Source organism: Cervus canadensis, chromosome 1 (genome assembly GCF_019320065.1).
Source record: "Cervus canadensis isolate Bull #8, Minnesota chromosome 1, ASM1932006v1, whole genome shotgun sequence".
Taxonomy (NCBI): domain Eukaryota; kingdom Metazoa; phylum Chordata; class Mammalia; order Artiodactyla; family Cervidae; genus Cervus; species Cervus canadensis.
Genome location: NC_057386.1, coordinates 7,573,577 through 7,596,034, shown reverse-complemented (window position 1 = coordinate 7,596,034; position 22,458 = coordinate 7,573,577). Strand labels below are relative to the sequence as shown.

Here is a 22,458-nt window from a genome sequence, read left to right as displayed (position 1 = left end):
GCCAGTCCCCTTGGGGGCCCACTCGGGCCTCTGGCTCCGAGAGCTGCGACTGACCTCTGGGACGGGGCCACACGACACGCACGTGGGGACAGGATGCCCCAAAGGAGCTTGGGGGCAGGAAGAGCAGAGACGGCGGAAAGATGCCTTGGGGGGGCGGGGAGGGCCCAGGCTGAATCGTGGGGCCACCATTGGGACCCCCGAGGCAGGCAGGCCGCTCCCCCCGACCCCACCAACTGCAAAGACAGGGGCTCCAGGGCTAAGGCTCAGCCTCTGGTGGCCAAGGGCCAGGAGAGGGTCACCGTGACCTAGCCAGGACCTGTTCTCCTCCCACCCGATCCGACCTATCAGCCCCCTTGTCAGAACACCCGACCCCGCCGCATGGCCATGGGGCTGGTCCCCCGACTGCAGCACAGCCAAGGGCCCGCCACCCCTCTGCCCAAAGAGCGCGCTCTCCGTACCAAGGCAAATAAAGGCACCGCAAACCAGGGAAGTTAGAAAAGTCTCTTTTACGTTTTAAATTAAAATTTCACCCTGGTGAGATGATTTGATTTGGGAACTCCATCCAAAGGCCAGCCCTCCACTCTGCCGTCTGCGGCCGGGCACAGTGGAAGAGGCAGGGCGGCCCCAGGGCTGGGGGCCAGCTCGCAAGTCCTCCACGAGCCCTGCACAGCTGGCCGGGGGCGGGGAGCGGCCCCCACACCTTCAGCCACCCAGCACCACCGGGAGTCCCTCCCACAGGGTGGGAAGGCAGAGGTCCTTCGCCGGATTCCAGAAGGTGTGACCTTTGAAAGGAGGCAGGGAGCAGACACCACGTGACTGCAGAGTCACACCACCTGGCTCCCAAGCACCTGCCCTGGGACAGGGGTGGAGGAAGGGGTGCTGGCCCCCTGGGTGGCTTCTCTGGCCCTTCCCCACTGACCTAACACCCCGTCGGCCAGCCCCGTTCTCACATACATTAGTTATTTTTATATATTCGTATATATATTATAGTTATATATTAAAAAGAGGAAAAACAAAAAAACAAAAAAACTTGCCTGAAGAAACTCCTGAAGGATCCAAGTGGCTCAGAAGTTTACTGTCCCCCCACCCACAAAAATTCTCTCATATAAAATCTTCCAGTGCGATCTTCAGGAAACCCCCGCACGCCCAGCTTCCCCCCCGCCCCTGGACCGCCCCCCAGCTTCAGCCCAGCGCCCGGCGGCATCCAGTCTCATCTCTGGCCGTCCATCGCCGCCATGGCTTTCTGCTGCGTGCTCCCCTGCTGTGCTCCGGGGGGCCACGTGGGCTGTGGGTGGTGGAGGTGGTGGAAGCTGTGGGCCGTGGGGGAGGAGGGTGGGATCCAGGCGGCCTGGTGGCTGGGCGGGGACGAGGCCCAGAAGGGGCTGAAGTTTGCAGGGGGTGAGCAGGCCACGGCGGTCATGGGGCTGTTGCTGCTCTGCAGGCCCTCGGAGGCACGAAGCTTTGAGAACATGGCCAGCGCGTCGGGGAAGTTGGGCGGTGTGGCAGGTGTGTTGCTGGGGGTACACATCTGCTGGGAGAGAACACAGGGGTCTCAAGGGCTGCCCACATGGGCCCCCCTCCCTGATCCCCAAGCCACAGTCCGAGGTCCTACAGAGCCTGCCTTCCTGTGGGGCTCAACCAGGCCTGACTCTCTTTTATTTTCCATTGTTCAGTCCAAAAGAGGTTTCAACAGCACAAAAGCATCCCTTGTACCGAACCAATAAAAACCAAAAACATAGGGACGGGCTCCTGCAATTTTTGTCAAAACCAGAGTGTTTCTTTTTATTTGGCTGTGCTGGGTCTTAGTTGCAGCAGGTGGGATCTAGTTCCTTGACCAGGGATCGAACCTAAGCCCCCTGCATTGGGAACACAGAGTCTTAGCTACTGGACCACCCAGGGAAGTCCCTAGAGAGTGTTTCTTGATGCTTGGGAATGACATCCCAGTGTCAGAAGCAAATGGTTAATTCCAGCCAGGAGCTAGGGTGTCAGATTAAAGCCGGGACAAGGAAGGAAACCCAGGACACCACAGCTGAGTGCCTCAGCCTGGGTGAAAACTCGGCTGGCTCCTCAATAACCTGCCCACAGCTGTCCCGGGGTCGTCAAGTCAAGGGAAGACAGCCAGATCCGGGGTCTCCCTCCAAGGCCAGCCCAGGAGAAGCTGCGCCTGCTCGGCACTCCAGTCCGTTCCCCGGCAGCAGCGCTGGTCGGCGGGCCTCTGCCTCATCACCTCACTTCTCATGGGGGTGACAGGTCTTTCTGATTATTCTCTCTCTGTTAGAGGTGAGGAAACCGAGCCCCAAAGCTCAAATCACTTCACCAAAAACACAGCACTGCACGGACTTCCCTGGTGGGCCAGTGGTTAAGAATCCACCTTCCAATACGGGGGACACAGGTTCAATCCCTAGTCGGGGAACTAAGATTGCACAAGCCACAGGGCAACTAAACCCGCCTGCCTCAACTAAGACTCGATGCAGCCAAATACTTAAAGCACACCACTGCAGGGCGCAAGCTGAGAAGCCGGAACCTGGGGGACTCCCAGGTCTGCAGACCCAAGCTCTTAACCTCTACCCAGGCCCTACTCATCTGCAATCAGTGAATCTAGCGCGACTTCACGCCCGGGCTCCCAGAGGACAAAAACCAGGGATGTCGGTTTCCGGCGTCCCCGTGACTTGCTGCCAGCGTCTCGGCGAGTCCACTCAGCCCCTCTCAGCCCTCTTCTCGGGGGTAGCTGCAAACATGCCAACCTCTGCTGTCTTCTGCCACAACCCTGAGCAGGGACTCCAGCCAGGAAGGGCAGGGGCCAGGCTGGTGTGCCGTAACTGCCAGCCTCCTTGCAAACATCAGGGAAGGCAGCCCCCACACCCTGCCCCTGCCATGCGGGGAGCACAGAGGTGCCATCCAGGAGCACCTCGCGGGGGCCCAGGGAGGAGGCAGCAGAGAACACGGCCCGCACAGAGCCTGTTGTGACCCCATGGCCGCTTCTCCCTTTCCCAGGAAGCCATGGGAGCCCTTCTTTGAATTTCTCCTAATTTTAGCAACACCAGCCCCTCCCCCAGGCACAGGGCGCAGGGAGCAAGATTTGCGGACTCTTCACCTTGCAGACGGAGCTTACACAGCTCTGCAGTTAAAAACTCCAGTCCCCAAATGGGGACAGGCCCACGGCGGGGTGGGCAACCCTCTCTGATTAACTGGGCTGAGTCCCCCATCAGCAGCTGGGGCTCCAACCCGTGTCCTCTCCAGGGAGGCCACAGGACCCAGGGCAGCAGGCCTGGCCCCACCCAGACCACTTCCCTCCTCCCTTCACTATTCCTCCACCACCACCCCCCTCTTCCAGGGCTGACTTCTCGGCAGCAGGAAACAATGAATGGGGGGTGGGGGCAGAAGCCAATTGCATCACAACATCGTGACCGACTTCCCCAGTTCACCAAGCCAGCTATCTGGAGCAGGCCTGTGCCCGTCTGCCTGTGTGAGCTCAAGCGATTTCCTTAACCTCTCTGGAGTTGCTCTCTGCTTCTATAAAACCAGGGGTTTGGACCAAGTCCTGTGAAAGTTCAGCTCTGCTTCTAATAGCTACCGAGAGCGCTTCCCAGCTCCCAAGCACACCCGGCGTCCACTGCACCCTCTGAATGTCCCACTGTTTCCTAGCCAGTGTTTTTCTCCTCTTCCTGGCCCTTCCCAATCTAACCCGGGAGCCCATCCCCCTCTTATCTGGGAAGATGCCTCCAACTGTTTATGTCCAGTAATCTACAGGACAACTATTTATCAGTTACTCATGGCCTGGGGCACTTCTGGTATTTTTATGTAACATTTTCCTTTGATTTATTATCTCTTAAAAAAATGACCAGCTCCAAGAGGGCAGGGATGGTGTTCTCTCAGGTGCTGGTTAGGTATTCAATACATGGTACACTCGTGGGGGACAACAATCCTACTATCTGTTACAAAACCGGCAACAGCCCTCAAGGGAAGCTTCAAAAGGATTACAAACCCTGGGGATTTGCAGGGAAAGAGCAACAGAACCTAAAAGGATCACCAGTCCCGGCTCTTGCAGGCGAGCCTCTCTGTTGAAGGCAGCACAGAGCCGCTGAGCCGGAAGCCTGGGCCTTTTGAAACGACCAGTTGATGGAACAAACCTCTAGGGCCCCATTAAGAGGACACGGAGGCAGGACATCCCCAGGCTCACACGGCAGCTTCCCCTCAGTCAGCTGCGGGTGGAGGCCCCCCTGGAGATGAACCCCTCTTGGTTTTACCAACAGCTTGGCCTCAACTGCCACAGTCCTGCAGCCAGCGTAATTCTCCTCATATTCCAATGAGGTTTTGTTTTTTGATTTATACACAACACGGGCCATTCCAAGAGAAAAGCTGGTTAAAGGGGTCAAAACAGACCCCCCGCCACCACTGGTCCTTTTTAAGTATATGAAATACACGGCATCAACAAGACACAGCAGAGGAACCCACGGCAGCTTCTCCAGGCAAAGCGGAAAACTCTCCCACTCTGAGAAGGGAGCCGGGGGCCAGGACACTGAGGGTGAGAAATGGCAAAAAATACACTTCAGAAGCCGCAACAGATCTGAAGGAGTGTGTTTTACGATCCCTATCGTGGGGCCCTCCTCCCCCAGCAGGGCAAACCGGTAACTAGAGGGGGACAAGGAGGCATTCAAACCTCTAAAGCGAAGGGATGTCCTGTGCCCAGTGGAGAGAGGATACCTTATGGCCAGGAGGGCAAAGGCCCAGGCCTGGGGCCAGCTTGGACAAGAGAAGAAAGCAAATCCAGGCCTGAACCGCTTCTGTTTCCTGCGCTTTATATGTCTTCACCTACAGAGATTAAACGCATTCTTGGCTTATCTAGCCAAAAACCTGTAAGTCTTCCAGGCGGCTCAGGGTTACGTCTTTTTCCATTAACAGGAAAAGAGTGGACATAACTACCTGGGAAGAGCCCAGCTCCCAGGCCGGGGTGGATTTATCCCTTTCCTGTTCCCCATAGAGCTGGGCTGTTTGGATGGGGCTGAGGCGGGGGGAGGGGGGGGGCGGCTGCCACTGAACAGCAATAAGTAGCGCTCCATAAACAGACACCCTCAGGTCCCAGTCCTCTGGGGGGGGCCTTCACTCCCGCCCTCCGTTTCCCCCTCCCCCGATGTCTAGTTATCCTCCGAGCCCCCTCCCCATAACCTGCCTCCTGGCTACTCCTCCGGCCGCCCTCCTAGCCCCTGGCCTAGGAAGATCGCCAGGGCACAAGGCCTCAGGTCGAGCCACAGTGGCCCCGGAGGCCTGACCGCAAAGTTGGGCGAGCCGGCCGGCCCCGGGAGCCGCTCTTTCCTGGAAGACATTTTGGCTCTTTGTTTACAACGCGGCGCGGCGCTCCCCGGCAACATGGCTGTCACCGCCGGCGCCTGACAGCGGCCCCCGGCCCGCGCGCTCTGCCGCCCCGGTGCGCTGCATCCCCGGCCGCCCCGGCTGCGCCGCGGCCGCGGCGAGGCCGGCCCTCCTGCCCGCCGCGCCCGGCCACACTTACCATCTGGTGGTGGTGGTGGCCGTTGGGAATGTTGGTTTCTTGGAAAAACGTGCTCAGGGCGGTCTGCGGACAAACACAGCGGCAGGGTGGCGGTTAACGGGGGCCGAAGGCAGGAAGCCCACCGGCCGGCCCGGCCCCACCGGCCCCACCGGCCGGGACCCTCCGCGGTGTCCGTGGCGCTGCGCTCCCGGGCCTCCGGGTCCGACCCTTCGGCCCGCCAGCACGCGTCGCTAGGAGGGGGCGTCCCCCAGGCCACACGAGGGTCCCAGGCGGTGGGGCCCCGCGTCCCACCCGGGCGCGGATCGCCGGACCGGGCGATATAAATAGAGCTTCCCTGCCCCCTCCCCCTCCGCGGCGCGAGGCTGGGAGCTCCGGCCTGCACCCCGACCCCAGGGCCGGCGGCCAGCGAGCGGGGCCGCCCGGGAGCGCTGGCTCTCGGCCCGCACACACCTCAAACTGCCAGTGGGCCGCCTGCAGCAGCTGCTTCGCCTGGTCGGCCGCGCAGCCCGCTGCCAGCACGAACTGGTTGATCATGACCTGGTGCCGCAGCTCATCCATGTTCACCGACATGGCTCCGGCCGGCGCGCACTCCCGGGCTCGGCGGCCGCGGGAGGCCGGCTGCCCTCCGCTCGCGCTCGCCGCCGCCGCCCGCGGCCTCCGGACCCTCGGCCGCCGCGCCGCCCGCCTGGCGAGTGTTGTTGTCCGGCTCGCGCTGCCGGCCGACACCACAAACAACAGCGCGGGGCGGGGCCGCGTGTCCCAACGTTCGGGGGCCGAGAGCCGCCGCCGCTGATTGGCCCGCTCCGCTCGGCCGGCGCCCGGTTCCCGTGCGGACGTTCGATTCGAATCCTGCGGCCTGCGGGCCCGCACTGTTTCTCTTTTTGCCTGGCCGCGCCCATTGGCGGACGTCGGCGCTGTGGGGCTCCCGGGCATTGGCCAGACGCTGTGTTTTGGCTCGTCCGGGCTCCTGATTGGCCCCGACCCGGCGTTTGGGGCGGAGCCGCGCCATCTGATTGGTCTCCCGTGAGTCTGTTTGAACTCAACTTGAAAACCTTGAGTGCCAGCTGATTGGCTGAGGCTCCTCTATTTGCTGTTGTAGTTTTGGGGGGTGGTGCGGCCAAGTTCATTCATTACTTCATTGAAACTGAACATGCTCAGCTGGAAAAGCAAGACAGAGTGGCTTTGACTCACTTCCTCTGAAAGATGTGGTCATCTCGAGAAACACAGTGATCAAAATAGGAAACAGAGTCTTTGCAGCTACTCAAGTCTCAAAATTGTTTATTTTTTTTAAACTTTCAAGCCGCTCTGCTTTTTTTTTTTTTTTGGCTTTTTATTGAAGTGTAATGTAATCTCTTCACGCCTCCTTCCAGTCCAACCCACCCCAAAAGCCCAACAGCCTTTCCCTACGTTTTTAGGCCAAAAAAATTGGCTTTCTGAAGATGTAAAATAATGTTCAGTTCAGTTCAGTTGCTCAGTCGTGTCCGACTCTTTACGACCCCATGAATCACAGCACGCCAGGCCTCCCTGTCCATCACCAACTCCTGGAGTTTACTCAAACTCATGTCCATCGAGTTGATGATGCCATCCAGCCATCTCATCCTTTGTCGTCCCCTTCTCCTCCTGCCCCCAATCCCTCCCAGCATCAGGGTCTTTTCCAATGGGTCAACTCTTGGCATGAGGTGGCCAAAGTATTGGAGTTTCAGCTTCAGCATCAGTCCTTCCAATGTTAATGTACATTAAATATAATCTCAAGGAGAAAATGAGACTTTCTCAGACACTAATATGAAAACTAAAAACAACAAAAAAATGTTCTTCCATAAATTGATTGACCTAACTGAAACTTTAATTTGTTTCTATACAGGTACTGGCTCTCCACTCTAGACATTTAAAAACAAAGTTTATTTATATACACTGAGCTTCCATCTTCTGAATTGGATTTAACCTTCAAGTTTTGTGCTTGGGAATCATCAGGATGGGAAGAGAACTAGGAGTTTAAGCAGACTGAAGACGGGCTAGAGAGTTTAGAAAGGTAAACATTGCTAGGAATTCACTGTGAGAATTTCTGTTTCTGAAAAACTTTGTAAGTTCTGGATCTAAAATACCAATCAAAGAGTACATTATAATTAATGAAGAGTCTTCAGAACAGGAGGCTAAAAGAAAGGAAGCCATGATTCTATTTTGACTTTGCCTGAAGTGGATTTAACTCTCCATCTAAGAAAACCTAACCATATTTTTTAAAAAAAATATATAAATAAGGAAAAAGTTACACCCAGTGTTTATGTACTGATCAAAAACAGCTTCAGGCACTATAATGAGTTTGTCCCATTTAGTTAGTCCCTTTGTTTGTTTGTTTTGAAGGAGTAGGAGTCAGCTTTTTGCCTGCCCAGACCCATTTCTGTTGCCGTAATTGTACTTCGCTACCTCCAGGTTTGCATGGGCTGAGACCTGGAGTGTGGCTGAAGAGTCAAGTACAGCTTGCAGCCCTTCCCTTCCAGTAATTGCAAGGTGAAAACAAAAGTGAGCAGCCAGAAGTTGCCATTTGCCAAGGAGCCTGGGCCACAAGCAGCCTCAGAACAAGGAAGTACTGTCATTGCGGGGCTCCAGTTTTCACAAGTACATACAGGTGTCCAGCATGCCAGGGCCATGAGTAGTAGGATCGAACTGGGCAGAGGCATTTCAGACTGCAGGAACCCTTACGTCTGTTTGTTTGTTTTGACTACGCCTTGCAGCATGTGGAACCTTAGTTCCCCAACCAGGGATCAAACCTGTGCCCCTTGTAGTGGAAACACGGAGTCTTACCCACTGAACCACCAGGGAAGTTCCAGGAGCCCTTTTGTTTTGTTTTGTTTTGTTTAGTAGCTAAGTTGTGTCTGACTCTTTGTGACCCCATGGACTGGAGCCCTGTAGGTTCTTCTGTCCATGGGATTTTCCAGGCTAGAATACTGGAGTGGGTTGCCATTTCCATGAAGAAAAAGGGTCCTGAAAACACCAAAATTGCCAAAGCAATTTTTTTTGGGTATCAGTGTGGTCTGTTCTGAAGCTTTCTTTGATGTTTACCATTTGCAGGGCACAGCTATAGACACCCAGCAGAGGCATGGAAGACCAGGCCCCCAAGCCATTCTGGTTATCTGCTGTGGGCATAAAGTCAACTTGGGCAGAGAAAGCAACAGAATTCTGCCTCGGATTTGTAGCTGTGAGTAGTGGAAATGCTTAATCAATACTTTGACTTTTGAGAATCTGTTTGGCAATGAATAGGAGTAAGGCTTCCCCTTCTCAGGCTGGGAAACAGGAGTGCCCCCCTCCTGGGAGCACAGGGAAAATGAATGAGGTCATATTTGTAGAGGGCTTTGAGCTGTTGGGATGAAAGCAGCTCCCCAAGTGCAAGGTGTTATTAAGTGAAGGTATTATTTTCATCTGAGAGGACAATGTGCAGCAGGCAAAACAGAGCAATAAAAGCATGCCCATTAATAACGAATAAAGCACAGTAGTAGTCTTGGAAGGAACAAAATCCTTGTTACATCAATGGTCTAGGTTACAGAAAGAGCCATGCTACAATAACTGAGAAAAACAGTCTTAGCCAGTATTTCCTCGGGGGCCGTGGAGGTGGGGCAGGGGGTCCAGATAACAAGGATGTTGGGAATGCAAGTCATTGAGTTGGTGGAGAGACAGGCAACAATAAATATCTGGATCATCACAACAGCTGCAATTAACCAAGCATTTCTGGTGAGCCAGGCATCTTTTGAAAAGTTTATTGTTGTTTAAGTCGCTCAGTGGTGTCCGACTCTTTGTGACCCAGTGGACTAGCCCACCATATTCCTCGATCCATGGGATTTCCTAGACAAGAATAGTGGGGTAAGTTGCCATTTCCTTCTCCAGGAGATCTTCCTGACCCAGGGATCAAACCCAAGTATCCTGAGTTGGCAGGCAGATTCTTTACCGCTGAGCCACCAAGGAAGTCTTTCGAAGAGTTTACTGTCTGTTAACTCATTTCAATCCACGACAATCCAGAATTCCATTTCACAAGCAAGGCAATTAAGGCACAGAAGAGGGGAGGAGCTTACCCAAGGTCACAGTAGTAAGTACTGGAGTGAAGCATTGGCCTGTGTAGTTCCAGAACCTGTGGTTAACCATTACACCACACTGCCTTCCTTATGCTATAGTGTCACCTCAGTGGGGCTCACCAAGAGCCATCAAGGCACTGGGACTGGCACAGGGGTTGCTTGGAAAGGAATGAGCCCCAGATGAGGAAAAGGAGGCATCTGCTCTCTTGGGCAGTCATGGGGGAGGGGTGGAGAACTGACAGTCCCAGTCCATCTCTGATGTACATTCCATTCCTGTTTCTTCCTTCTTCCTTTCTACTTCTTGTTCTCTGACCCAAACAGATCCTACAAAACTGAGAGAAGGACTTCCTTGGTGGTCCAATGGTTAAAACTCTACACTTCCAGTGCAGTGGGGTGCGGGTTTGACCCCTGGTCAGAGAACTGAGATCCCACATGCTGTGTGGAACAGCCAAAAAATTAAAAAACAAAACAACCGAGAGGGGGAACTTGAGGACTCTTGGTATGCAAGACCCACCATATGCAGTCTCCTTGCTGAAATTTTGTACAACTCTGAACATCTTCTCTGGTTTGAAACTTCCAATGGGCTTTGAGGCTCAAAGAGGGTGAGGAACTTATTCAAAATCACTGCTTGATTTATGGCAGCACTAGGATTAGATCTCTCCTTTTCTTCCATTCCCTCCATCTTTCCTTCCTTCTCTCCCTCCTCAAATTCTTATTTCTTGTTTCCCTACTGTTGCTTCCAGATACCAAGACAAGAGGACGAGGTGGCTGGGAGAAGCAGAAAGATGTTGAGAGGAGAGGAATCATGGGAGAGGACGTAGTGTCAGGTAAGGAGGTCGAATGCAGATAAAGTTCAAGGGGCAGCTGGGTTAGGCTGGAGGTTAGGCATGCCTCTCCTTTTATGGATTTCTAATGCAATTGCCAACTCTTGCTTGTTTAATACAACCTATTTTTTTTTTTTCTGTTGTGGTGGGTTTCAGTTGCAGTGTTCGGGCTTCTCTCTAGCTGCAGCCCGTGGGCTCTGGGACACTCAGTAGTTGCAACACAGGGGCTCAGTAGCCCTGTGGCATGTGGGGTCTTATTTCTCTGACCAGGGATCGAACCTGAGTCCCCTGCATTGCAAGGCTATTTCTACTATATGATGGTTAAGGTAAACTTGGCCACTTTTTTCCCTAGTCTTTTTCCTTAAAGAAAGGGCTTCCCTAATGGCTCAGACGGCAAAGAATCTGCCTGCAATGCAGGAGACCCAGGTTTGATCCCTGGGTCAGGAAGAGCTCCTGGAGAAGGAAATGGCAACCCACTCCAGTATTCTTGCCTGGAGAATTCCATGGACAGAGGAGTCCATGGAGTCGCAAAGAGTTGGACACAACTGAGCGACTAACTTTCCTTAAAGGAGATGCGGGCTTGGTGCAGTAGCGCGTCTACTCCAGGCAAATCCCAGTCCTCCTCTGTGATCATTGAGATTTATGTCTGTCGAGAATGTTCTCTGAACTCAGCTCTGTGCTATTCTTTATTTGGATTACCTTTTTTAATACAACAACCCGGTGAGGTGAGGACTGTGCTTATCCCCAGTTAACAAAGAAGAAAAGCGGGGTCAGAGAGGTAATAAGTGACCAAGTCACCAGTTAGCTCAGGGTGGAGCTGAGGTCTGAACCCAGGTCCACGTGTTTGCTCCCAGAGCTCATGCTCTTCAATATCACAGGCTCCTTTCTAGCTCTGTCCACCCGCTGGAATCCACCTTCAGTGACACAAAAACTGCTCTGTATTGTTGGAAGCAGTGGGAAGGTCAAAGCCAGACCTCAGGGATGAGTTCATACTGGTTTATACCAGATTACGTTTTCACTAGATGTCACCTGTCCACAAGGGACAAAGGTCGTACCACTCCCAGCAGAGTTAATGGCATTTCCCAAAAGCAGCCCTGGTGGCCTGTAATCTGTGTCCTGTACCTGCCAGCCCCGTGATAAGCCGGCCCCACCTCTCGTTGCCAGGTGTGTCTTATGGTAGGTAGGTCTCTGGCAACCCTTTCGAAGGGACAACAACAGAGGTGGGCCTTGGCCAGAGGGCAGGAGACAGCCTTCTTAGGAAGGTCTTCCTTCTCTAGGGTCCTCAATTGTCCTCTTGGATTCAGGCGCCAGCCTCTTTCTATGGGACAGAAATTGATGAGCCTGGCACTGGGCCTCTCTAGCCCCACCCATGCTTCCAAAACACAGGAGGAGGCTGGTTGTTATGACCGACACTGACCTTAAGATTTGAGACAGCCTTCCAACCTGGCACACCTTTTTTTTTTTTTTTTTTTGAGAACTATATCATGCACTAAGTTTGTGTATAACCTATGCACAGTTTGAAGCATAATGAACAATAACCCAAGTACCCAGCGCAGAACTCAAGACTACTACCTCTGAAAGCCATGACTCTCCTCAAATGCATATTCCTTTCCTCCCCAGACACATAATCCTCAAATTTGCATTAAGCATTCCCTTGTTTGCTTATTTTTTGTCATTTAATCCTATGTGTATGTATTTCCAGACAAAGGTGATTATGAGTCTAAGAGATTGATTCCGGTGCACCGATGACTCACCTTTCCCCAAGCCCAGTCCCTCTCTCCCCTAACCCTGTTGGGTGAGCTCAGCGGAGCCCCCGAGCAATATGAATCCCTGGCTGATCCAAACTAGCAATCATAGGAAACAGTCCAAGAAAGTTCCTTGGAGGAGGGAAATCTAAGATGGGAAGGATTTGGGTAGATAGAAAGGAGAATGAAGGGAATTTTTTTTTTTGGCTGCACTGGGTCTTGGTTGCTGTGCGAGGGCTTTCTCTAGTTGCGGTGAATAGCGGGGCTACTCCCTAGTTGCAGGACTGTAGGCATGAGGGTTTCAGTAGTTGTAGCCCACCGGCCCAGTTGCCCCTTGGCATGTGAAATCTTCCCAGACCAGGGATCGAACCCCATGTCCACCACACCAGCAGTGGATTCTTAACCACTGGACCACCAGGGAAGTCCAGAAAGGGACTTGAAGAGTTACCCTGAAAGCAAGTTCATAGCAAGACCCATTGGAGCTTCTGTTGGGAAGCCCCAGCTTCTGCTGGGAAGTGGAGGGGGGAATGTTAAGCTTGGAGAGGCAAGGGTTGGAGTGGACCTGTGCTGGGCAGCGGGGGAGAAGGGCGCTAAAGTATCACTTCCTTTATTCATGAAAAATGGTACATCCTTCCTCAAGTTGCTGCCAAGACTCTTCAAATTAGGTTAGGCTAAGCTATGCTGGGGTAACTACAATCCTTACTTGTTACCCATGTGAAGTTCGCTGTGGTTTGGTGACTTTCAAGAAAAACTGACCTCTGGGCAGTGATGTAACGATCCAGCCTATGGGAGCTTCCACTGTCTTATAAACTACAGCCCTCAGGCTGCCTCCTGTTTTTGTAAATAAAGTTTTATTGGGACACAGCTACACTTATTTGCTTGTGATTCATCTATGAGTACTTTTGAACTATAGCAGTTGCCGTATGAACAACAAAGCCTACAACATTTCCTGTCTGGCCCTGTGCGCCAGCCAGAACTTGGCCATGAGAGCGCTGGAGGGTTGAGCACTGGCAAGTAAGCACTTTAGCACAGAAGTAATACACCTCTGCTCATGGTTCATTGTCTGGAAAAATCACATGGCTACTCCTAACTTCCAGGGAGCAGCAAAGTCGACCCACCACACACCCAGAAGTAGAGAAGGAGGGACTGGTGAACATCAACAGTATCTAAATGACCTCTGTGAGGCCCTTCCACAGGTCAGGCAGTGAGGATGGACTTATTCTCCCTTGCTTATCTGTGAATCTCAGAGTCATAGAGGGAATATAAATGGACCAGGGCTCAGCAAAATGGAGAGAAATATTGGAGAGATCTGGAGTTTCCGGTGAGATGCTACTTGAGGTTGCAGAAATTTTCAGAAACACAGGAAGCCAGGGTACATTGAGGGAGGAGAAAAAAAAGGGAAAGCAAGTCCTGGAGGGGAAGTGTTTGTTTAAAATAAAGTCCTTGGTTGGTTTTGTTTTGTTTTTTCTCAAGTTTGGTGGTAACAGGTACCTTCCTCCTTTGGGAACACAGGGCACCTTGGGCAGATGATGGACATTCGCTATTTCCTGACCCCAAGAGCCCACGCCACATAGATCACTCTCTGGACCAAGCAGGGTGCTGTTAATGAACACAGGGCAGCTTTCCACATAAAGAGGAAGGAAGTTTCTACTGAGAACGAGAACTCTGGGTTGTACACAACAGAGTTGGGAAACTACCAGAACTCGCCTTTGTCACCAGCAATACCCATGTCCATCAAGCCCTGGACCTTGAGAGCAGCCAGAGGAAATCCTATGACCTGTCCTTGGGGAGCTGCCAGACCAGAGCCGTCCTACTGACCAGGCTGTGCTCAGAGCCCAGTCATCAAACAGGATTGTGCAAGGAGTCAGGATTTCTGTCCAGACCTGAACGCCCTTAAAGAGCACAGGCTTCACCAAAGTGTCTATAGGAGAGAAGTTTAGGCCAAGAAAGACCTTCCATAGGAGGGGTATCAAAGGGCTTGCTGAAAATGGTCCTAATTCAGATAAGGAGAAGAGGTAGAAGGAAGTGGGATGAGGAAGGCAGGTTAAACTTAGAGGGACTTCCCTGGTGGTCCAGTGGCTAAGCCTCTGTGCTCCCAATGCAGGCGGAACCGGTTCAGTCCCTGGTCAGGGAACTAGATCCGACATGCTGTGACTAAAGATCCCACATGCCGCACCTATGACCCGGCACAGCCAAATCAATCAATAAATCTTAAAAAAAAACCTTGGAGAGGCAAAGTGAAGGTGAGGTGGAGAGCAGTTCCCATGTGTTGCCCTTTTTCACTGGTGGCCCTACAGAGAGAACGACTCTGCTGGCTCAGGGACCAGCAGGCCTGGCAAAGGGACAGGTTTGCCTCGTGGAGGCTGGCAGGACCAGTAATCTGCGGGGAAGACCTGGGGCTTTAGGCTCAGGTGAACCTCAGACAGGTTCCTGCTCCCTACACCTGGTTGAGTGAGTTTCAGGTTCCTCATTTGGGAAATGGGAACAATAACCATACTTACCGCTTCAGGGTTGTTTTGAAGATTAAATGAGATAATGCACTCAAAAGTGCTCAGATGGAGTCATTGTGCAAAATCGATTATTCCTTGTAAGTATTTAGCAAGTCATTTATTGAATGATTCACATACAGGAAACGGGCTTCCCAGGTGGCTTAGTAGTATAAAATCTGCCTGCCAATGTAGGAGAAGCAAGAGATTCAGGTTCAATCCTTGAGTCTGGAAGATACCTTTGAGTAGGAAATGGCAACCCACTCCAGTATTCTTGCCTAGAAAATTCCACGGATAGAGGAGCCTGGCGGGCTACAGTTCATGGGGTTGCAGAGTCAGACACAACTGAGCATGGACGCACATATGGGAAACAATGCGCCCGGTCCTTCTGAGGGAGTCAAAGAAATCTAAGACTGGGGGTGTGCTGGCAAACTGGCCCTGGGGTGTGGGGGAAGCCCTGGTTTGCAGTTTTTGGTGGTTTCTGTGGTTTAAATAGTTCCATCATGGCCAATTTCAAGCTACTGACAGTTTAGCAACTGGCTGGCAAAATTCCAAATAATCTGCTCTAGAGAGCAGGCTCCCAACCCAATGGGCTTTCTCTGTAGTTAGCAGATGACACACCAGTGAAAAGTTAACAGTAGTGGCTGACAGATACACAGCCCAGTCCATAGATGGCCAATCTAGAAGGCCTTTGAGGGCCCTGTTTTCAGGGTACAAGCAGGGTTTACTGAGATGCAGAGGGAGAAAAGGGCTCAGGGGTAAAATATCCATCTTGTGTAAGGTAATAGGGAGCCACTGAAGGTACACGGGCAAGAGTATATGCTGATGATGGCTGCATATTAGTAAAGTTAAGCTGGGAGTGATTTTTTGAATGGATGAGAAGAGAGAGGATTGAGAGGCAGGAAAACCAGAGGGGAAGCTAATGAAATCGTTAGATCTCTTTTCATGCACAGATTGCATCTTGGACTAGGAAAGATAACAGTACACAACGAAGCAAATATAATAAACATACACTTCGTGGAGCATAATAGCGATCTGAGGCTTCCAGCAGTTTACCCTGAGAACCACAGTGGTGAGTAGCATCTCTGTTTATTGCTCTGTCAGGCTCAACACACAATCTTTGAAGAACCCCTGATGAAATAGTAGGTGTCGCTTAAATGAATAAGCTATTAGCTCAGGAGTAAATGTGTCTTGTAAATGAAGTCATGCTTCCCAGGTGGCTCGGTGGTAAAGAAGCCACCTGCCAATGAAGGAGATGTGAGTTCAATCCTAAGTTGAGAAGATCCCCTGGAGAAGGAAATGGCAACCCACTCCAGTGTTCTTACCTGGGAAACTCCATGGACAGAAGAGCCTGGTGGGCTACAATTCAGGGCGCTGCAAAGAGTCAGACACGACTGAGCATACACACACACACAAAGTCACGGAACTGGTTGGTGATCAAACTTTAGCGAAGAGCTGACTCATTGGAAAAGACCCTGATGCTGGGAAAGATTGAGGGCCCAAGGAGAAGGGGGTGACAGAGGATGAGATGGTTGGATGGTATCACCGATTCAATGGACATGAGTTTGAGCAAACTCCAGGAGATAGTGAAGAACAGGGAAGCCTGGTGTGCTGCAGTTCAGGAGGTCGCAAGGAGTCAGACCTGACTTAGCAACTGAATAGGAGCAACAGATTTTAGCAGGGAAGCACCTTGAATGTGTAAGTGACACTTTTAACCTATTTGCTTAGAATGTGATCTAGCCCTCAGGGGTGATCCTCAACCCTCTTTTCTCATCTGCCCTTTGGTTTCCATGCCTGGGAGGAGATGAATGACCCATCTGACCTCAGCTCCAATTTCAGGAGGATAGAGGCAGGGTGTAGGAAGACTATAGCTCCCTGCTTGAGCTTGAGCTCAGTACTGGGTAACTTCTGTGGGAGGGTGGTATACCGTGTGTTAGGACTGGCATCCCAACAGGTGAACATGTATTCACACTGATTTGTCCTCTTCTACTGGCACTAGAAGTCAACCTACCCTGTAAATAAAGACACCAAACCAGCAATTCGGGTTTCCCACAGTGAGGCCTGGAGCACAGAGCCTGGGATCCCTGGGTTCTGAGCCAGGCAGCCACTGGTCTGACCTTGGGCAAGTCCCTCAGCTTCCCCAGGCTAGAGCTACGTCCAACCTGTCAGGTGAAGGGCCCTGGATTACATATTCTTCCGGCTTCTTCTAGACCTGATGCTCCAGCCAGCACTCGGTATTGTCAAGAAACCCCAGGAGAAGGAAGAGAATTTGTTCTCAGTTTCTCCCTTTGATTTTTTAAGTAACCACAGTTGAGCATAGAGGTGTGGAGGCTGTCAGCACGCTGCCTCTTCCACATTCTGGTTTCTCTGGCTAGCAGGAGACAGATGCTGGGCTTTTTGCCTGCCTGGAGTGTTTCCCCCAGAGAAGGCAGAGCGGGCAGAGGATCCAAAGTGGGCTGAAACATTAGTGGCACCTCCTTTAGCACAGATTTCATCACATAGCATGTGCAGCCCCAGATGGGGCTGAGCTCAAAACCAAAAGAAGGACAGGGAAGTGAAGGCAGAAGCGAATATACCGAAACGAGCTTAAGGGCTCTGGTGTTTGACAGAAACAATCTGGGACTAAACTAAAGCAAAATAGAAGGAACTCTCCTGATTTCTTTAACTGAGTGCTTGAATGGGATTAATGTCCCAGGTCTCTCCTTTTTCCAAATGCCAGAGGCCCCGGGGAAGCAGGGCTGGAGGCAGGGTGAGGCGCCTTGCAGGACACTGAGTGCCAACTTCAAGGTCACACCCCAGGCACCTCACTCTCCCCACCCAAGCCACACCGGGCAAGTGTAAACATTGTCTTTCATTTCAATCTTAACTTGAAAAGTAGATTAAGAAGCTACAAACCCAACTGGAGTCTAAACAGTTGCCCTTTGTTAGAGGCACGCAGCTGAGCAGGAAATTAACAATGAGGAATTCACACTTGGCAAGACGCAAGAATATGAAAGGCCGATGGCTGATTTCCTAGTGGGAAAGGTTATTTTCCTCAACAGAGAGCTTTCGGTTGTCGGAGGAACAGTTTGCTGGGTCCCAAAACATTTAGGATCAGGCCCCTGTGTCCGCATCAGCCTGGCGTGCCCACCTGGAGCAGGATGTGAAATTCTCTGCTTGTGGTTTTAGCTTGAATTCACTGAAGCCAAGGGCCAAGGACTGAGAGAGAGAGATGAGGGGTTATGCATTGTGATTGGGCCCCTTGTTTGTTGGTTTGGTTTTGAATCTGGCTGCTCTAGAACTTCGTTTCAGCACACAGGATCTTCGATCTTCATTGTGGCACAGGTTGGGAGGGGTGGTCTTTGCTTTAGTTGTTGCATGAGAACTCTTTAGTTGTGGCATGTGAAGTCTTAGCTCCCTGACCATGGAACCCGAGCCCCCTGCATTGGGAGCATGGACTCTTAGCCACTGGACCACCAGGGAAGTCCCTGGGGCCCATGTTTTGGATACTCAGGATAGCCAGAGTTGTAACTTTGCTGTCGCGCAGCCCAGGCAGAAGGGTAAGGCAAACAGGCAAGAAGGAGCCTGTCGTATCTCCTTCAGGTCCCTGAGGCATGCCCCCCACCACCCCAGCTCTGTTGCCTTGGGAACTCTGTGCTACCATTAGGATAGCATCTATCAGCTCTTCACCTGCAAGTTCTCTCTCTCCCTCCTGATACGGGCATCTGTGTGAATCTTTGAAATGAGTAGATGTGTCACAAAAGGTGGAAAATGCACGACGGAGCTGAAACCAGGACAGCCAAAATGAACAAAATTAAAGGCTCAAGGGGACTAGCTGACCTAGAAATTACTCATCCCTCTGTTCCCCTCGCCGCAGGCTTCTCCTTTGTCCCTTAGACCCGAGGTGGAGAAGGGCTAGGACCTGATAAAAATACATGGGCTTAAAAAAAAAAATGCATGGGCTTGTTACCTCCCTGCCTTCCTTGGATGATTAGAGGAAACCCCTGAGACCCTTAAGCGCTGGCTTCTCTCCTAGGGTTCTCCCAAGGGCGGCATCCACCTTGGCTTGGAAATGGTTAGAATGCCTTGAGGCTATTTACACAAAGGATGTGTGGTATTTGCATGTAATTTCCCTATGCGATCTGCACCATCTCTCCCCAGACCATTTGTTCAAGTTAAAAGTATTTTTATGACTCTCTTGATGGCTCTCACTTCTGGATTTTTCCTCTTGTCTGTGCCATCTTTTCCCTCAGGGCCTCTCCTTGGCCCACATCTCTGGCAAGGGGAGTCTGGAGGCACCAAGGAAGGACCTGGGAGGAATGCGGTGACGGCTCTTTCAAGGGTTTGCTTATCTCGTCTGCACCCCTGAGCACCGGGGGAGGTTCTTTTTTCCAAAACGGTAACACTGTGTGATTGCATTGTAGACCGTGGGACTCTAACCCAATTCACAGAAAATCTCTTTGATCTGGAATTTTTTCTGAACTACCTGCATCCCTTTCTCTTCTGCCTCCTGACCCTAGTCAGCCTGTTACCATTATCACTTCTTCTTTTTTTTTTTTTTTAAGTCTTAACTCTTTTTTTTTTTTTCGGTTCTGTTGGGTCTTGGTTGCTTCAAGCGCGCTTTCTCTGATTGTGGTGAGCAGGGGCTACTCTCTAGTTGAGATGCTTGGGTTTCTCATTGCAGTGGCTTCTCTTATTGTGGAACACAGGTTCTAGGTGTACAGGTTTCAGTAGCTGTGGCATATAGGCTCAGTAGTTGTGGCATGGGGGTGGACTTAGTTGCTCTGGGATCTGCCCAGACTAGGGATCAAACCCACGTCCCCTGCATTGGCAGGTGGATTCTTATTCACTGTACCACCAGGGAAGTCCCGATCACTTCTTTTTTTAAATTGAGTCTTGATTCACTAATGGCTTCTTTGTAATAGCCAGTAAGGATTGGAGGAAGAACAAAGTTATAGGCTTGGGGAGTGTTATCCAAGATAGGGAACAGGGCTTTCCTGGTGGCTCAGTGGTTAAAAAAAAAAAAAAAAAAATCTGCCTGCCAATGCAGGAGACACGGTTTCCATCCCTGATCCAGGAAGATCCCACATGCCTCAGCATCTAAGCCCATGTACCAATTATTCAGCCTGTGCTCTAGAGCCGGGGATCTGCAACTCCTGAGCCCACGCGCTCTAATGAAGTCCACGTGCCCTAAAGCCTGTGCTCCACCGCAAGAGAAGCCTCTGCACCCTGAGAGCCCATGCACTGCAACGAGAGAGTAGCCCCTGCTTGCCGCAACTGGAAAAAAGCCCTATGCAGCAACGAAGACCCAGCACAGCCAAAAATAAATATATTAAATAAAATTATATTTATATATAAAAAGATAGGGAACAAACCCACTTCCCAAGATCAGAGGTTGAGATGGGAGAAGAACAGATCATTGCAAAGAACAGGAACAGAGCTGCCTGATTGAGCTACATCCTGCCTGATTCTGGTCGCAGATGAGGGTAAATCCGCTCAGGGATGGTGCCCCCTTTACCAATGGCCAAGGGCAGGAAGGACAAAGGTTTCTTTGATAATAAGATTATAAAGCATTTTACTCTGTGATGTGCTAAAGGCCTTCTGCTTTGAGGTCATTCTGATTCTTCGTGACTTGTATTTTATCTTCACCCAGTAATTACAAGGTAGGCCCTGTATGTGAAAAGGGTAGCTGGTAGTCATTGGTTCCCTTCCAAAGATATGTCTAAAAGCCTTCCAGTGGTGAGGGTCAAGGGTTGGAGGGAGGGCTCTGAACTCTGCCACGGAGCCCTGGTGCTTGGGAGAAGCTTCCATCTGCTGGCCTGGGCCAGGGGCTTGCCTGCTCCTCAGCATCAGTCAAAAAAAAAAAAAAAAAGACAAGTATGTGTTCCTGTCATCCTAGGGACCTTGAAGACAACCAAGGCAACTGGGTGACGGTATCTTTGTCACCAGGTCTGCAGCTGAGAAGAGGACAATTAAAAGTACAAAAGAGGAAACTTCCTGGCAGTTCAGTGGTTGGGAATCCGCCTTCCAGTGTTGGGGGACGCCGGGTTCGATCCCTCATCAGAGAACTAGGATCCCACGTGCCCACCAGTCAATTAAGCCCCCTCTAGGCAACTGCTGAGCTCATGCACAGCACAGACTCCAGGCAGCCAAGTAAATAAATAAGTGAGTAAAAAACTAGTACAAAAGGTAATCAGGAAAGAGACTTTATGAAACGGCTTTTACAGATCTAATCAAGGGAACCCAAGGGCCCAAACAGTATACTGAACGTTGTTGAAACATTGCTGACATCATGTTCTAGCTGTTGAAGTTTTTGCTAATCAGTCTACCCTCTCACCAAAACCACAGGAAAAAGAAAAGGTCTAAAACACACATGTCTGTAATTAAGCTCTGGAGTGGCATCTTCTGTCTGTCCCAGTGACCCACTGTAGGTGTGTGTTCTCATTCAGAGAAGCCCTTCTCCACCTGTCATCCCGCTTTGACTCTCCTTGCTCGCAGGTCTCTCCAAAGTTTCCAAAAGGCATGATCCGAGCTCGACTGTCTCGACCTACTCTGAGTTGAGGGTCTCCTAACTTCAGGGCTACATGAGCTGCAGAAGGGACTGATAAACAGAGAATGTGTATAGAATCCTGCTCTTTGAAAGGAACTAAATGAGAGGGTTAGAAGTAGAAGTGGAAGCGGTGTCAGATTTTTCTTGGGCTCCAAAATCACTGCAGATGGTGACTGCAGCCATGAAATTAAAAGATGCTTGCTCCTTGGAAGGAAAGCTATGACTAACCCAGACAGTGTCTTAAAAAGCAGAGACATCACTTGGCAGACAAAGGTCTGTCTAGACAAAGCTATGGTTTTTCCAGTAGTCAGGTATGGATGTGATAGTTGGGCCATAAAGAAGGCTGAGTGCAGAAGAATTGATACTTTTGCACTGTGATGTTGGAGAAGACATTTGAGAGTCCCTTGGACTGCCAGGAGATCAAACCAGTCAATCCCAAAGGATATCAACCCTGAATATTCATCGGAAGGACTGTTGCTAAAGCTGAAGCTCCAATACTTTGGCCATCTGATGCAAAGAGCCTATTCATCAGAAAAGACCCTGGTCCTGAGAAAGATTGAAGGCAAAAGGAAGTGAGGGCGATAGAGAATGGGATGGTTGGATGGCATCACCAACTCAATGGACATGAGTCTGAGCAAACTCTAGGAGATAGTGGAGCTGGGAGATATAGGAGCCGGACGTGCTGCAGTCCATGAGGTCGGACACGACTTAGAGTGAGACAGATGTCGGTGGCGACGTCTTCCGAGCGGGTCACCAGCACTGATCAATCACCCTGACCCCGGGGAGTCCCTTTGAGGCTAAGGCGCTGGGGGTGGGGGAACCCACCCGAAGTTCCTCGGCTGGGGGGGCGGGGGCTAGGGGCGCCCCTCTGCAGGGTTTCTGACCATTGGCTTTGGGATGTTGAGGGGTGGGGCTGGAGAAGGCATCCTCCCGGCCGGGAAGCAGCGTCCGCTCTTCGGATGCTGGGGACAATGGTGAGAGAACTCTTGGGCCTCGACCAGGCGCGCGGCGAGAAGGCGGCTCCCGCGCGGTCACCTGAGCGGGGTCAGCTGGCTCCGCTGGAGCGACGGGTCCCCGGCCCCTCCAGCCCGCGCTGGGCCGCGAGCGCCGGGCCGCGAGCCCCGAGCCCCGAGCCGGCCGGGCGCGCCGGGCCGCGGCTCCGCCGAGTGCCGCCGCCCATTGGCTGGCACGGCGCGGCCCGCTCCCGCCCCGTCCCGCCATTGGCCGCGGCCGCCGCGGGCCCCGCGCGCTAGCCGCCGCTGACATCACGAGGCCTGAGGCGGCGGCGGCGCCCCCGGCCCAGC

General features: G+C 51.9%; 1 protein-coding gene across 3 annotated transcripts; it reads right to left on the bottom strand.

The window, feature by feature from the left end:
- Positions 1-487: 487 nt before the first annotated feature.
- UBALD2 (UBA like domain containing 2) lies at positions 488-6,394 on the bottom strand. Of its 3 annotated transcripts, XM_043461517.1 has the most exons (4): positions 5,960-6,394; positions 5,510-5,572; positions 4,705-4,812; positions 488-1,528 (listed from the first exon to the last, which is right to left on the bottom strand). In XM_043461517.1, exons 1-4 carry the CDS (start codon positions 6,077-6,079, stop codon positions 1,211-1,213), a joined length of 609 nt encoding a protein of 202 aa, XP_043317452.1. In that variant the 5' UTR covers positions 6,080-6,394; the 3' UTR covers positions 488-1,210. The 3 variants fall into 3 exon arrangements, with proteins under 3 accessions (XP_043317452.1, XP_043317459.1, XP_043317469.1); XM_043461524.1 differs by lacking the exon at positions 4,705-4,812 and having other exon boundaries at positions 488-1,531; XM_043461534.1 differs by lacking the exon at positions 4,705-4,812.
- Between the last annotated feature and the right edge of the window lie 16,064 nt (positions 6,395-22,458).

What these genes read in the sequence shown, in the direction of transcription:
- UBALD2 (XM_043461517.1), bottom strand. Translation starts at nt 6,079, where the DNA reads ATGTCGGTGAACATGGATGAGCTGCGGCACCAGGTCATGATCAACCAG. An exon ending in CGGCCCACTGGCAGTTTGAG is followed by an intron (nt 5,573 to 5,959) that starts GTGTGTGCGGGC and finishes GTTTGTCCGCAG; the next exon opens with ACCGCCCTGAGCACGTTTTT. An exon ending in GCCACCACCACCACCAGATG is followed by an intron (nt 4,813 to 5,509) that starts GTAAGTGTGGCC and finishes TAATCTCTGTAG; the next exon opens with GTGAAGACATATAAAGCGCA.